This window comes from Schistocerca cancellata, chromosome 3, assembly GCF_023864275.1.
Source record: "Schistocerca cancellata isolate TAMUIC-IGC-003103 chromosome 3, iqSchCanc2.1, whole genome shotgun sequence".
Lineage (NCBI taxonomy): Eukaryota > Metazoa > Arthropoda > Insecta > Orthoptera > Acrididae > Schistocerca > Schistocerca cancellata.
Genome location: NC_064628.1, coordinates 538332376 through 538348732, shown reverse-complemented (window position 1 = coordinate 538348732; position 16357 = coordinate 538332376). Strand labels below are relative to the sequence as shown.

Below are 16357 nucleotides of genomic sequence, written 5' to 3'. Positions count from 1 at the left end.
CAAAATGTGTAGCGAATACAGTTAAGTAGTACAGAAGCAACAAATTAAAATGTCATGCTTTATACAGCAGTGCTGTTACGTGATAAACTTTTTTGCCCCTTGTAGGGGTGTCATCTACAAAAAGTTTCATAATGATTCAAAATTATATCTAAAGTCTTTTGCAAGCCACTAAGTGCTCTTATTCTTAAATACGGGATGAACAGCATCTGGATATTCACATTTTGTGCTACACTTCTTTTACACCACCCCTTCCCAATAGGTATGTCGTTCTTACCCCCACAGTCATCATTTCCACACAGTGCGTAATATGTTACAAACACCCATTTTTATACCTCTTTATCATTAATATGACAAATACGGAATGTATTTTTCCAAGTATTAGAAGACAACTACAATTCTCTTTGAAACTGAGTAATTACAAGTAACTGCACTAAGTTTGTAAGATACTAGAAACAGTACACAATTTGTAGAAATAATACAGAAAAAAGCATTTTTAATAAAAATTATATTCATTACACTTTATAAGATTTAAGGGTGTAACCAACATTTCTAGCAGGTTACTTAAGTTTTATGTGCAATGGCTCATTTATATGATTAATCATAACGATGTGGGACGAAGCATTTCACATTCATATGTAAATATGGTTATGTGTTGATCATTTACAAATGTTGTTTTTGTGTGTGTGTGTGTGTGTGTGGTTTTTTTTTTTTTTTTTTTTTTTTTTGTTTTTTTTTTTTGACAATCACACTAATATTGAACAGTTTGATGCCTCTATAAATTTCCATGCAACAACATAACTGAATGGAACTACACACATTAATGCTGATAATCCGAGTCAGTTTCAGCAAGGAAAAAAAAATTAATACATCTTTTTCATAAACAACTAGTTTCACGATTACGTAGAAATATACACACATCAAAAAAAGTTTTGCATCACCTAGGTTCCGAAGGTTCTGGAACCTGTACAGAAAAATTGAAGAGAGATCAATGTAAACATCATTTCTGCCCTTCTTATTGCTCTTAAAAACCACACATTTCATGTTGTGAGACCTTCAGAGGTGGTGGTCCAAATTGCTGTACACACTGGTACTTTAACACCCAGCGGCACTTCCTCTTGCATTGATGCATGCCTGTATTCATCATGGCATACTATCCACAAGTTCATCAAGGCACTGTTGGTCCAGGTTGTCCCACTCCTCAACTGCAATTCGGCGTAGACCCCTCAGAATAGTTGGTGGGTTACATCGTCCATAATCTGCCCTTTTCAATTTATACCAGACATTGATGAATTCTTCTCGGGTTATCAGCCGAGTGATGGCATTGTCTTGTCGCAACATTTCAATGAGTTTCGCACCCATAACCTGAGAAGAATTCATCAGTGGAATACGCTGAGAAAGACTGCAATCGCATATACCAGGCATATTCGATAGTTTTTATGTCTGGAGAAAATGCTGGCCACTAGTCGAGCGATGTAATTATCCTAAGAAAGTCATTCACAAGATGTGCACGATGGTGTGGCGAATTGTCATCCATGAAGACGAACACCTCGCCAATATGCTGCCGATATGGTTGCATTATCGGTCGGAGGATGGCATCCACAAATCGTACAGCTGTTACGGCGCCCTCCATGACCACCAGCAACGTACTTTGGCCCCACACAGTGCAACCCCAAAACAGCAGGGAACCTCCATCTTACTGCACTCGCTGGACTGTGTGTCTAAGGTGTTCAGTCTGATCGGGTAGCCTCCAAACACATCTCCAACAATTGTCTGGTTGAAGGCCTATGTGACACTCACTGGTAAAGAGAATGTTATGCCAATCCTGAGTTGCAAAGATGGACCTCGCCGTGGACATCGGGAGTGAAGTTGCGCATCATGCAGCCTATTGCACACAGTTTGAGTCATAACACAATGTCCTGTGGTTGCACGAAAAGCATTATTCAACCAGGTGGCGTTGCTGTTAGGGTTTCTCCTAGCCATAATCTGTAGGTAGCGGTCATCCACTACAATAGTAGCCATTGGGCAGCCTGAGCGAAGGATGTCATCATTCCTGTCTCTCTTTATCTCCTCCATGTCCGAACAACATTGCTTTGGTTCACTCCAAGACTCCTGTGCCCTTCCTGGCACAAAGTAAAAATGCGGACCCGATCGAACCACGGTATTGACCATCTAGGTATGGTTGAACTACAGACAACACGAGCCGTGTACCTTCTTCCTGGTGGAATGACTGGAACTGATCGGCTGTCTGACCCCTCCTAATAGTAGGCACTGCTCATGCATGATTATTTACATCTTTGAGTGGGTTTAGTGACATCTCTGAACAGTCAAAGGGACTGTGTCTGTGATACAAAACTTTTTTTATGTCATCTCACATTGCATAATGAAGAAAATTTACAATATGCCTTGAACTAACATAAAATATATCATTTTAATCTACTTTAAATGTTGTGCATCTTGTTGACCACACATTTTAAGGCACATAATCTTTTTATTTTCCTCTTCTTCTTCTTCTTCTTCTTCTTCTTCAAAATTCTCTTCATATACACATATATAACAACAAATGTTTTCTTTTTTCCTGCTCTCCATTTTTGATTTCACAAACACACATGTGCCTTACAGGTGCAAGTTAAAATTCTTCTCGAGTCAACATAATCCTTAAAGTGTAACCATTTTTGAAACAGTACAGCAAATTTGAGAAAAAGCAAGTAGTTTCTACGCCTGGATATTGTGTCCAAACAGTTATCATTTTACAATAACAAACAACAGTTTTATTTCTATTTGGCCAAACACAATCAAGAAAAAATGGCTATTGCTCATAGCTCATATTCAACCTGACCATTTTTCTGTGAACAAAACTTTATTTAAAGATAACTATTTCTGAATTCCATTCAACAGATTTCCAATGGAGCTGTGTTTTTCCATTTGCTTAGGATGCTCACTGACTTCCATCCACTGGTTCAAAAAGACTTTTTTCTCCGCTTTATAATCTGTGAACCTTTTAATGTTGAACACCTTATTTGCACATTTATTATGCTCCCGTATCCTGTCCATTTCATCCTGAGAATCACAACTCGTTTAATTTAGCAGATATCTAAGATTTGTTAGAAAATTCACAAAGCAGCAGTTAGCATCACATCAGCATAGCCATATATTATGCTGATGGAAAGATTTGAGGTGGATGAAAGTCCATCACATGTTGAAACTTATGTGTATAGGTCTGGATATTTTGAACTGATGGACTGAAGCACACTTTGCAATAATCATGGAAGACTTCTACAAGGTCACTCTCTTCCGCTCCGTAATTTCATGTGCTCCCTCCTTGTTGAATTTCAGCTGACATCATGTCCCCAATAAATCTCTTTTACCTTCAGTTTTACTTCACTTATCTCATACCATGCCTTCTTGGAGATTTTCCACATAAAATAATATTTGTTGAATAAACCCAGATATGTCTTGGACTCTCTGGCAGAACTTAGTGAATGCATTTAACAGCTCTTCCTGATGGTGCAATGAAGCTTCAGTGAGATGTTTGAAGAAATCATTTTATAGTATTCCTGATACGATTTACAACATTCATCTGAATTTGTATTGGTATGTAGATACAACATACATTTCATCAACACATTCCAGTTAATGCTCATGTTCCTATAAATAATAATTATTCAAATAAATCATATTAGACTGATGTTTTACTCTCACGGCCATAGCATGTACTTCATTGCCAAAATGATAAACAAGTAATTTAAGTGAACAAATATGTTCCTTCTATGTTAAGGGCAGTTTTTGTCCTACTTATAGAAACCTATGTTAATTTTCTTCAGTAACTTATAAGCATTGGAAAATTTTGAATCTTTTTCTTACAAATGTGACAGGCAAGTAGTAGGTAATTGAATTTTATTTATCAAGAGCGTAACTCACTTCAAACTAAAAATAGGCCTAGTTGTATGAGAACAATCCCAATTCTTCAAATAATATTCCCTCCGAAACAACGCAATATTCAGCAGGAGGAATCTGAATTATTAGCAAAATTACATGATAAAATTTGTGCATCAGTGCTTTCCCTGTCAAACTTCAGCAATTCAATGCATTTTTAAAATAATTTTGTATTTCAGTAAAGAGAAGGATACATCCATTCATTATTCTTTACCTTCGTTATCAGCTACAAAATTTAATTTTTGAGCTTCAAGCCACTCAATTGACTTACATTATTTCATTATTTCCCATCTTCACAGTAGTGCTTGGTACATTTCTTTATACCATGCATCATCTACTTTTTTCCATTACCTCACTTGAAAAATAAATATATATATATATATATATGAATATAATAAAGGGAAACATTCCACGTGGGAAAAATATATCTAAAAAGAAAGATGATGAGACTTACCAAACAAAAGCGCTGGCAGGTCGATAGACACACAAACAAAACACAAACACACACACAAAATTCTAGCTTTCGCAACCAACGGTTGCCTCGTCAGGAAAGAGGGAAGGAGAGGGAAAGACAAAAGGATTTGGGTTTTAAGGGAGAGGGTAAGGAGTCATTCCAATCCCAGGAGCGGAAAGACTTACCTTAGGGGGAAAAAAGGACACGTATACACTCACACACACACACACACATATCCATCCGCATATACACAGACACAAGCAGACATTTGTAAAGGCAAAGGCAGGTCGATAGACACACAAACATACACACAAAATTCAAGCTTTCGCAACAAACGGTTGCTTCGTCAGGAAAGAGGGAAGGAGAGGGAAAGACGAAAGGATGTGGGTTTTTAAAAAAGTTGAAACTCTTTGCCTTTACAAATGTCTGCTTGTGTCTGTGTATATGCGGATGGATATGTGTGTGTGTGTGAGAGTGTATACCTGTCCTTTTTTCCCCCTAAGGTAAGTCTTTCCGCTCCCGGGATTGGAATGACTCCTTACCCTCTCCCTTAAAACCCAAATCCTTTTGTCTTTCCCTCTCCTTCCCTCTTTCCTGACGAGGCAACCGTTGGTTGCGAAAGCTAGAATTATGTGTGTATGTTTGTGTTTGTTTGTGTGTCTATCGACCTGCCAGCGCTTTTGTTTGGTAAGTCACATCATCTTTCTTTTTATATATATATATACACACACACCTAAAACAAAGATGATGTGACTTACCAAATGAAAGTGCTGGCAGGTCAACAGACACACAAACGAACACAAACATACACACAAAATTCAAGCTTTCGCAACAAACTGTTGCCTCATCAGGAAAGAGGGAAGGAGAGGGAAAGACGAAAGGATGTGGGTTTTAAGGGAGAGGGTAAGGAGTCATTCCAGTCCCGGGAGCGGAAAGACTTACCTTAGGGGGAAAAATATGTCTGCTTGTGTCTGTATATGTGTGGATGGATATGTGTGTGTGTGTGTGTGTGCGCGCGCGCGAGTGTATACCCGTCCTTTTTTCCCCCTAAGGTAAGTCTTTCCGCTCCCGGGACTGGAATGACTCCTTACCCTCTCCCTTAAAACCCACATCCTTTCATCTTTCCCTCTCCTTCCCTCTTTCCTGATGAGGCAACAGTTTGTTGCGAAAGCTTGAATTTTGTGTGTATGTTTGTGTTCGTTTGTGTGTCTGTCGACCTGCCAGCACTTTCATTTGGTAAGTCACATCATCTTTGTTTTAGGTATATTTTTCCTATGTGGAATGTTTCCTTCTATTATATATATATATATATATATATATATATATATATATATATAATAGAGGGAAACATTCCATGTGGGAAAAATATATTTAAAAAGAAAGATGTGAGACTTACCAAACAAAAGCGCTGGCAGGTCGATAGACACACAAACAAACACACAAAATTCTAGCTTTCGCAACCAACGGTTGCCTCGTCAGGAAAGAGGGAAGGAGAAGGAAAGACAAAAGGATATGGGTTTTAAGGGAGAGGGTAAGGAGTCATTCCAATCCCGGGAGCGGAAAGACCTACCTTAGGGGGGAAAAAGGACAGGTATACACTCGCGCACACACACACATATCCATCCGCATATACACAGACACAAGCAGACATTTCATATATATATATATATATATATATATATATATATATATATATATGAAAGGAAGAAAACAAATTCAGTAAAATTTAAGTACTTTGTACTACAAGGTGTGCCAGGAGGAATTATCAATATTCAGGGATATGACAGGACTGACAATCTGAAGCAGAATTCTAAACATGGGCTCTAAAGCACATACCTTAAAAGCTTTGAACACTTCATCTTTGATAATGTTAAACAAATTTCTTCTATTGTAAGTTCTTTGCCTCGAATATTTTGAGAATTGGTTGTATGGACCAAAACAAGAAAAAAAAAATATGTAGTAAGCATAGGCTAAGTGCATACCTTATGAGCTATGAGCACTTATTCCTCTTCACTCCTGTGAAAAACAGCTCTTCTACTGACCAAGTGCTCATAGCTCGTAAGTAACACATTTTAGAGTCCATGTTTACTAGATTTTTTTTGCTTCAAATGATCATTCCTGTCATATTCCTGACTACCGACCATTCCTTCTGAGACCACTGTATATATCCATACACTGTCTTTATTTTTTAATCATCAGTCAAAATAAAAATAGAAAATTGATGAGACTTTCACGAACACTTACTGACATTTAGCCTGTCAGCTTTCACCTTGGGATCTTCGGACAATGTTTGATGATGTTTTACCACTGAGAGTGGCCTGGCGTTCTCACAGATTCATCATCCAGGTGAACAGTTAAACAAAATAAATAAAAATAAAAATCACTGAATGAACATTGGCTGAAGACTGCAAAACAAAAGCCAACAGGCAATACCCTCAAAATAAAAATAACTGCAGATGTTTTATTTTGATTGACAGCTAGTGTTTGCAGAAAGACTCAGAATGCTAAACAGCTGCTAGATGGCAGTGTGAAACAAACTTCCTTCAATCCCAGAACACACATCACATATAATCAATGCAGAAACCCTGACAGCAAAACTGTATCCCTTCAGGATTAATAGAGCCAATACAGAGAGTAGGGACCATCAGTTTAAAAATGGCAGACCCCATAACAAGACAAAAGGTAACATTTGAAATAAGAGGCATAAAAATTTAAATAGCAATTGCTAGAAAGGAACCATTATTACTAGATGTATGTATGTAAGTGTGTGTGTGTGTGTGTGTGTGTGTGTGTGTGTGTGTGTGTGTGTGTGTGTGTGTAAGGACAATAGAAAGATTTGTTGGTAGCCAAAGAGCTAATTTATCACGTTTACCTGACTATAAGTTGAAGCTTTCTTTCTTTTCTTTTTTTTTTTCTTCTTTTTCAAAAATTTGTCATTAAAAAAATACAGGATTGACTGCTCACCGATAATGTGTTGGTAGCTGACAGCATGTGCAGATTTAATTTGATGATTTCAGAAGAGTGGAAACTGCAGACCAACCTGACTAATCCTAAGAAGACTCTGAGGAGGCAGCAAATTTCATGATGTTGAGAACCATGGGAATCCACAGTTTGCTCTTTAGGAACATCTAACACCACTCTAGTTCGGGTGAATCAGAACGTACTTAGAAGTAAATTGGTTTTATAAATACTCAACAATATTACACATTTCTACAGTAGACAAATTCACTCTAATATAAATATGTACACAAAGAACACTAATTGTGACACAACAAATGCAACATGAGGTTCAAAAAAAGTATGAAATTTGGTGTTGCTTCACAGAACTGTTAATTCTCAAGAGTGGCAACAAATGATGAAGTGCATTGTGAGCCCAAAGTTGTCTGATTTATGCTGACTCAGCACTATGGAACTAAGAGGACAATGCCATGCTTAGACTGTCCATTCTCTAAGAACAATAAGTTGTAGCAGTCAATAACGGATGCAAATCAAAGGCACAGCTCTGTTCAGAAATGTAGATGTGACAGTCAGGCCACACACAATATGTCCGCACAGACACGTTATAGCATGTGGACTGGAAATTGTGACAAAAATGGAGCACAAAACTTGTCAGAGTTCGTTCAATCTAGTGTTCCCGTCATTGAATGCTCACTGAATTCTAAAATAGTTTAAATGCATCAGTGGTCTACTGAGTTCACTGCTGAATACATTATTGTTACAATCATGCTGTAGAAAGTTAAGAGATCAGGATAAGAAGGCAGCTACTTTTAGAACTGTAAGTCCACATTTGTAACAGGCTGCTTGTAGACTTCAATCAGGCAACTGAAAATCACCAGATAGAAATGCTGTAAAAGGTACCTCACTGGCCACTCCCATAATTTATTACGAAATATAGATTTCAAAACACATCTGCAAATGTAATAAAATTATTCATCACCTGACACAATTGATATCCCAGTATTACATAATGGAGGTATTTCATCTCATGATATTCTTCTTGGTAACAGTGTACATAGTTTTCCATGTGTTAGGTATCATTTCAATCAATGCTTGCTTGGACATTGCAGTTGAAAATGGTACCAAATCTTTGTACCATCTTCCTGCCTGCTGCCAGGAATCATAATGACACTATGGCTGATGTGAAATCCGTCTCTTTGTTCGTTTAGCTGTGCTGCATGAGGAGTTACAAGAGTCAATTGATATTGGTACATCTATGTCCATCTGACAATAATTACACCAGTCATCGGGTTTGCACTGTTACTCAAGAACAAAATTAATTTAGGAAACTTGCAGTCTCTTCACGAGCCACTGTTTCCATCACTTAGATTGTTCTTTCCACAAGACACTTTGTAACCTTTTTAAAAGATTTCTTGGAAACACAGACCACAGAAACATTTCCTGTATTATGAGTTAAAGCACTGAACTGACATGCACTTTGTGAGGTGGTAACCTCCTTTCTTAGACTGACAGATGGCACATCAGCAGTAGACAAACTGTGTTGTGTGCACACACAAGATTTGAAGCAATTTATTGGTTCTTACAGACAATACAACACTAATTTTAAGTTAATAATAATTCACGAAGCAAAGGCCACAAACAAGTGTGCAGTACAAAGAAAATTTGGTGTCACAGAAGCAAATATTTGCAGGAGACATCAGATAATGGATAAATCAAATGACACAAGTGGACAGAAACAGTGACTATTTCAATAATGCAAGCAACATAAAGTTCAGCACATATGAGATTACACACACACACACACACACACACACACACACACACACACACACACACACTCTCTCTCTCTCTCTCTCTCTCTCTCTCTCTCTCTCTCTCTGTGTGTGTGTGTAGTATTCCCAATTACTTGAGAAATTACATAAATGGATGCACTGGAAATAAATCTACATTTTCCATCTGCATTTATCCATTCATTCAAAGCAAGGCTGACGTGTGTGGATGACGAAGAAAATGGAGCATATAATGTAGGAGTAATGTTGGGACTAGACTATTTTAGAGCACACCTCACACAGGGGAGGTAACAGCTTGATGTCAAAGAACATCTTTTAATAATTCCTGATGGCATAACATCAAATAATGGATGGTTTCGTGAGTAGACCCTTCAAGGCTTACCTCCAACTGTTTTACAGCGAGTGGCTTCAAGGACATGAAGAAAGATGGGGGAGGGGTTCAGTTAACAAAACCCATTCACGCTGGAGCAGGGAATTCTTAATGCCTGTAGCCAAACCTCAAACGAATCTTTAATGAAAGAACTGTGCATATTCAATCTCATGGATGGCTCAGGTGATGACATCATAATGGAAGTGTGCCAGGAAAGAAGAAATAGGTGTACGTTTACAAAAGAAAACCTGAAAAAAAAATAGTGATATCATTGGCAACTTTTAGGCAGATCTTAAGATACTTTGTATCAGCAAAATAGTTTGTAGTTTTTATTACTCAGAAAACATCAAAAATAAAAATTTCTGAAGGAGCTACTTAAAAAAAGGAGGGAGGGGGGGATTCATCATATCCACACTTGTCTTATAGCCTTGTATGCTGTAACCCAAGACAAAAATACAGAAAGTAAGAAAGAAATAAAAAAATTTTGTTCACGCAAAACTATTATCCAGTACATTTACAAGCGGCATTTGATCAATATTTCCTTCTTATGTAAATTGTATGCTGTCAGGAATTTTCATTCAATGTAAGTACATATTTGTATTTCTGATATTATCTGCTTTTCCATTACTTCCACCAACTCTTGTGTTTCTACATATATATTAAATTAATGATCTTCTGTAGTCATTCGATATTATTTTTTCCAAGCTTATTTCTACTTATATCTTGTTTCTACACCTGTCAGTCAAATTCATTGTCTTACATTATTTTCCTGCATGTGAACTAACCTAATATGACAGCTGCAAAGTACTCACTAAAGTATACATATAACAAAATTTGACAGTCCATTTCTTGTTCCTCAACAAAGAGAGAAGTATATGGGTGTGGGGAACCATGCAGTTGCATCTGACAAACTAGTCTACTTGTAATTTTCTATGTTTATGTTGGCACAAATGAAAATTAAATAACCTGTTCTAATGAATTATTTCCACACCAATGACAATCATTCACTAAGACTATTAATCAAAATTTAATTAAATATTTCTTTATTTAATGGGGCTCTAAAAACAGGTTTTTAACATTCAGCTTACACTTTTAAGTCATTAAATACAAAAAAACAAGGTACACTGATCATGTATCATCATCACAGGAGAAAATGACAGAGATCTGAACTTGAAGAACCTATTGTTTAATGGCAAACATTGCACTATGGCACTGAAAAGCTTACATTACCACACTGCTGTAATTAGGACCAAAAAACAATGTAAGAACAAAGTTCCACAGTGATTTATTTCAAGCACATGGAAATGTAATGTGTTTTGATTTAAATTTCCAATGAAAACTGAAATAAAAGTTTTCAACTATACAGAAAATCAGTGATGTGACTGAGGTGTTGCTCATGGCTATGTACACAGTCAAACAACAACAACAACTGTCTAACATAAAACAAATATAAGACAACATATACAAACTATTGTCCGATATCATATACCATCTTGAACCAGCAGTCCAACAGCTGGTGTAACTGCAACTTTCAATTTCCTTAGATTTTTACGATTATTATTACTGCTGTCAACCTGGTACTGCAAATGCTGTGGCTGGTGTCATCTGAATACTGGTGATACTAACATATCCAGTGTCAGCCAACATCAATGCAATGTCGTGGTCATTAACATCAAACAACTGGAGTTCCAATTTTTTCAAGACATCATCTTTTGAAATAATTTTTGCCCTCAGTGGTTGAGTACAATCTGTAAGACACCTAAAAACTGAAATAACTGTTTCAAGACTATCATCATCTACACTTGCATTCATTTCTGTAAATGCCAATGAAGATTCTATTGCCTGAAATGGTAAGTGAAGATACTGAGGCTCAACATCACGCACATATATTTCACTCACCCATTCTGTATTCCCGTAGTCCACAAAAAATACTTGTACCAAGTTGTTGTCATTATCTGTATCAATTACTCTTGCCCGATACCAAATCCCATCTTGATGATAATGGGCAAGAACCAGCTGCCCAACAGCTGGTGTAACTTTCAGTTTCCGTAGATTTTTAAGATTGTCTTTGTCATTTATGTATCTGTTCAATGTCAGAAGTGTCTCCTCACCTGAATTGTCATCAACATTGAGAATAATATAAAACAAATTTATCCTAATAACACAAGTAACTTGAAGGTAGATAGTTTCCCCCACTTCAGGTAGCACTACCTGTGAAAATGCTTCTTGAAATACTTCTTCTTTATCTGATATCCAGCCACCTGGGTGACTCAGCACATGTTCTTTCCGGCAGTTGCTACCTTTGTAGCACCTGCCATGCCGTGCATAAAATTTACAAAAGCGCTGCTCGTCATTTGCTGAATAACCTGCCACAGCTTCACATGCATCTTCATCATCATATACAAGTACTTTACTTCTTTCGAAGTCTTCTTGCATTGGGTTCCACATATCTAAAGTGTCTTTATTAAGAAGACATTTTGCCTCCCCAAGAGCTATTAATTTCTTATTAACTGACACACCTGGTGATGATGGATCAAATAACAACACTCCAAGGGACCCATATGAAGTGAACTCTTTTACCTGCATATTGAAAACATGGTCTACATTTAAAACATTTCTAAACTCAGACAGTGAACATGGTGACCATTCATAACTCACATATGTGTACATAGCACATTCAATAGGGGCAACACCATACAAGTGACATTTCTGTGACAAAACAGGAATTTTTGCAAACTGTCTGGCCAGAGGCTGCACAAAATCAAGTTCAACGACCATTTTATCACCAATGTCAACAAAAGACACACACACAGTTGTTTCAGTTGCAGGCATCCAGTCAATGATTTCAGCCCTGTACCACTGTTTATCTTGAGGATACAGAGCAACACAATATGATTTAATAATATTTTGTGCTCTCTCTTTTGTAGCGAATTTCATTTTGTTTTCTGAATAAAAAATTGCCATTTTCTCATGTAAATCTGTAAATTCATCATTCTCATTCAAGAAAAACTGCATGTAAAAGAGACTTGGTGAATCAACAAATGTAGGAATACCAAGAACTGTTTTGTTAAGAAGATAACTATAATTTCTTTTCTCCAAAATAAAGTCTTTACTACAATAAATGGTTGCCGTTACACTTGTTCTGTCTTCACCACTTTCAGCAGACAGCAGTTCGGCAGCTCCGAAACTGGATGCCTGCGCAATATTATCATCAGCATGAGAATCAATAGTGTCTTCTACATCTAAAATCACATCTGAATATGATGTTTCACAGAGTGATATTATTTCTGCGATATCCGAATCACTTAATTTCTGAGAATTTAAATTTTTATCAATTTCATAATATGGTGGTATTTCAATGCTCGGTATACAGTGGAAACTGGGGCTATTTAGTTCTTGATTTATGCCACCTGTACAGTTTTCACTTAGCTCCTGAGAACTTTCAACATCAACTCTACTATCTGCCCTAAGCTCGCATGTGTGAAAAACAATTTTTTCACAGATTTCAACTGCATCGTTTGTTACTTTTTCAGAATTTAAATTTGTATCAGTTTCATGCAACAGGAGTGTTAGACTGCTTGGTTCACAGTGGGACCTAGGAGAGTTTGGGTCTTCATATATACCATCTGTACAGTTTTCATATATCTGCTGCACATTTCCAACACCAGCCACACAACCTGCGCTAAGCTCAGATGCTTGAGAAGTAATTTTTTCACTGATTTCATCTGGATCATTTGCTACTTCCTGGGTAACATTAAGCACCACATTTTTGGCATGACAGTCATGAGATATGTATGTAACGGCAGTCAAATTCTGCAACACAGAGGCCTCACTCTCCTGTGAACATTCTTCAACAACAGGTTTGTGTGTGATAGCTGGAATTATTGTACTATTAATAAGCTGTGAGACATTGTAGATTTTATCTGTTTCCATATCTATGCTGTCTGCATCAATAATGTAACGGGGCAATGCAGAGTCACCTACTGTCTTGATAAATTTAACTGAAAGTGTTGTCTGCAGCAGCAATTCTTCGAATTTACGATCCATCTGACACTGTCGCAGATTTTCTTTACACCACATACTTGAATCACCCGCAATGCCTTCCAGCTGACAATTCACAGCTTGAGCTTGTATACACATTAACTCTTCAGTAATTTTCCAAACATTCTGCAGTTTAAAAGATTTCATTCTTCCACTATCCACATCAAGAAGCATAACACAAGTAGTATCCAGAAGTTCTGTGCCTCTCACAGTTAACACTTTGCCTCTGAGGAATCTCTCACCATCTGCTACAAGTACATAATCGCCTACATCTGGCAAAACGGACAAAGCCTCCAATCTGTTGGTGTAATACATGCTACTGACACTTTTCTGGATAAATTTAATATCTGAACATGGGTAATAACACAACCAGAAATTCCATGGGTTGTCCCCGTGTGAATATACCATTTCCAGTACCTCATTTGGCTTTATATCATACTGGCTTATACGCTTCTTTGCAGATGTGAATCCACTGCTTTCACTTCTCAAGGCCTCACTTATTTTACACACAGGAAGAGTTTCTACACTGGAAACATGTGCAACACTCTCAGTAATTTTTTCCGTATCGCTAACATTAACTGCATACGGCGAAGAGTTTTCCACCCTTTCTACACTTTCGGCTATTGTGCACACTTCTACGGATGAATCACATACCTCTTGACCCAGAGCACTAACTTTTGTAACCGACACATCTGAGTTAGATAGCTCCGTACTGCGATCTTCTTCCGTAGGATTACTTAACTTTCCCGGTACTCCAACTTTAACTTGTGACAAATCTTCTGAATCCGATACTGTTCTACAGCGTTCTTCCACAGGTAATCCTTCAGTTTTAGTTGAACAATGTAAATTACACACTTCACTATCTAAAAACTTTTCACATGACAACAAGCTGAATTCGCACTGCACTTGCAAAAATATGTTTAAAATTTTGTCCACATGACTTGACACTTTTGGATACGTTTGAAAGAACGACACTGAATCTTCTTCACGCAGCACTGTATCTACAACAAAATTTAGTTTCTCCAGATATTGAGATATTAGAACACTAATATCAGTCCATGTTTCATGAAGTTCCGTTTTCTTATTAATTAAACGTTTCTTTTGCTGCATTACTTGACTCATGACTGAAACCGATACCTACAATGCTTCACATTCGCGCACATCAACACACAAAATCACAAACATAGCCAAAGCATTTGTAAGCGGGAGCGCACTCCCAAGATAGCCATAGATGTCGCTTGCGCACCGATCAATAGCGAAGCTACCACTGCAGTAGCGTTACGCAGCCGGGCTTCCACAGGCACAAACTACTTACGCGAGCATTCCCCCACCACCACTCGCGTAAGGCAAGCCCACACGCTAAGCTGTGTCTGCGCAGACATCTGCGCAATTCCTGTGATGTAAACGTAGCTGCAAATGTGGTGTGTTCACACAAGTTCCAAGTTATTGCTCGCCCACAATCTATCTAGTAGTAAAGACTATGCTGTCGTAACATCAAAGATCATTTCACTTATTTTGAATTGGAGGAACATATATTATGGTCTGTGTTTGCAAAGTGTGCTGTAAGAAAAAAAATTAAAAAAAGTAAACAAAATACAATAAACAAGAAGACCAATCAAAACGACCTATCCAATGACTGCTTAAGCGAAGCCAACTTTAGCAAACAAATTTATTTCACGGATTAATTGATTGATTGATTGTTTTGTTGTTCCATTTCATCATTTTTGTACGTAGGCACAAATTGATATAGTCAGTTATTACGATATAAGACAATATGAATTAATATGATGATTATAAATTGTATGTCTACTACAACATACATAACTTTATATACATAAAAATAATAAGCAAATACATACATATGGATAACTATACTTATACTCTTCTTACAAATAGTTATTTTAGTTAAACCTATAAGAATTTTTACCTTTCTTACAGCATTGTGTTGTTTTTTGTACAAAAGAAACAAATTTTCACTATATCTTGATACTCTTCTTACAAATTAACAACAATTAATCTTATAATTACAAAAAGCAAAGCATTTGCAAATTCTGCTTTCTATGTAAAAGATGCAATTATAAAGAATAAAAGATATTTATAATTCGAATGATGTACACTAATTTTAATTATGTTACTGACTCAAGTGTTCTGGAGGAAATCAATCACACTATAAAAGCAGCTAGCTTCACTTTAATGTGTTGTGGTAACTTGTTGTAAAGTTTTTTCTCTGCTACAAGAGGCCTGTCTTACTGAAATTTCGTTTTAGCATATTCACTGTGCAGCTCCATTTTCTGTTGTGTAATGTACTTATGAACTGCTTCGTTTTCATACCCTTGTTTGTCTTCAGTGTCCGTCATTTTCTTGGTGAAACGTATATAATCACCAGAACACATAAACAAAGTAATAGTAGAATTGGCAAGTGCTACAATAGTGGCTTCAATGAGCTTCCAGTAGTTACATGTCTTATGATCCTTACAATAATGCAACTTCTGCTGGTAGGTGAGATGCCCCAAAAGAATTATACTTCATCTCAACAGTGATTCCATCTGAGAGTAATTTATATTTTTCATCATTTGTTGTGTCATGCAACCACGTCAGAATTTTCGTGCAATAGCAGGTGGTATTTAATTTCTTATTGATTATGTTACATAATTATTGCACTTTAGGTTTCTTGGATCCATATTCCAAGAAATTAAATGGTGTTTATAGTTTCTAATTGTTTATCCAATAGCATTACAGTAGTAAATGTTGTATCCTTTCTGCAGTATTTAAACGCATAAGTACTGTATTTTCTGCATGAATGATGAGACT

At 36.9% G+C, this 16357-nt stretch overlaps 2 protein-coding genes across 2 annotated transcripts in view; one reads left to right on the top strand and one right to left on the bottom strand.

Moving 5' to 3' along the window:
- Positions 1-16357, top strand: part of LOC126175368 (protein kinase C-binding protein NELL1-like) — a 931698-nt gene that overhangs the window by 553148 nt on the left and 362193 nt on the right. The window lies entirely within an intron of this gene.
- On the bottom strand, positions 10772-14806 carry LOC126175367 (uncharacterized). Its single transcript, XM_049922134.1, has one exon. It carries the CDS (start codon positions 14666-14668, stop codon positions 11075-11077), a length of 3594 nt encoding a protein of 1197 aa, XP_049778091.1. The 5' UTR covers positions 14669-14806; the 3' UTR covers positions 10772-11074.

What these genes read in the sequence shown, in the direction of transcription:
- LOC126175367 (XM_049922134.1), bottom strand. Translation starts at nt 14,668, where the DNA reads ATGAGTCAAGTAATGCAGCAAAAGAAACGTTTAATTAATAAGAAAACG.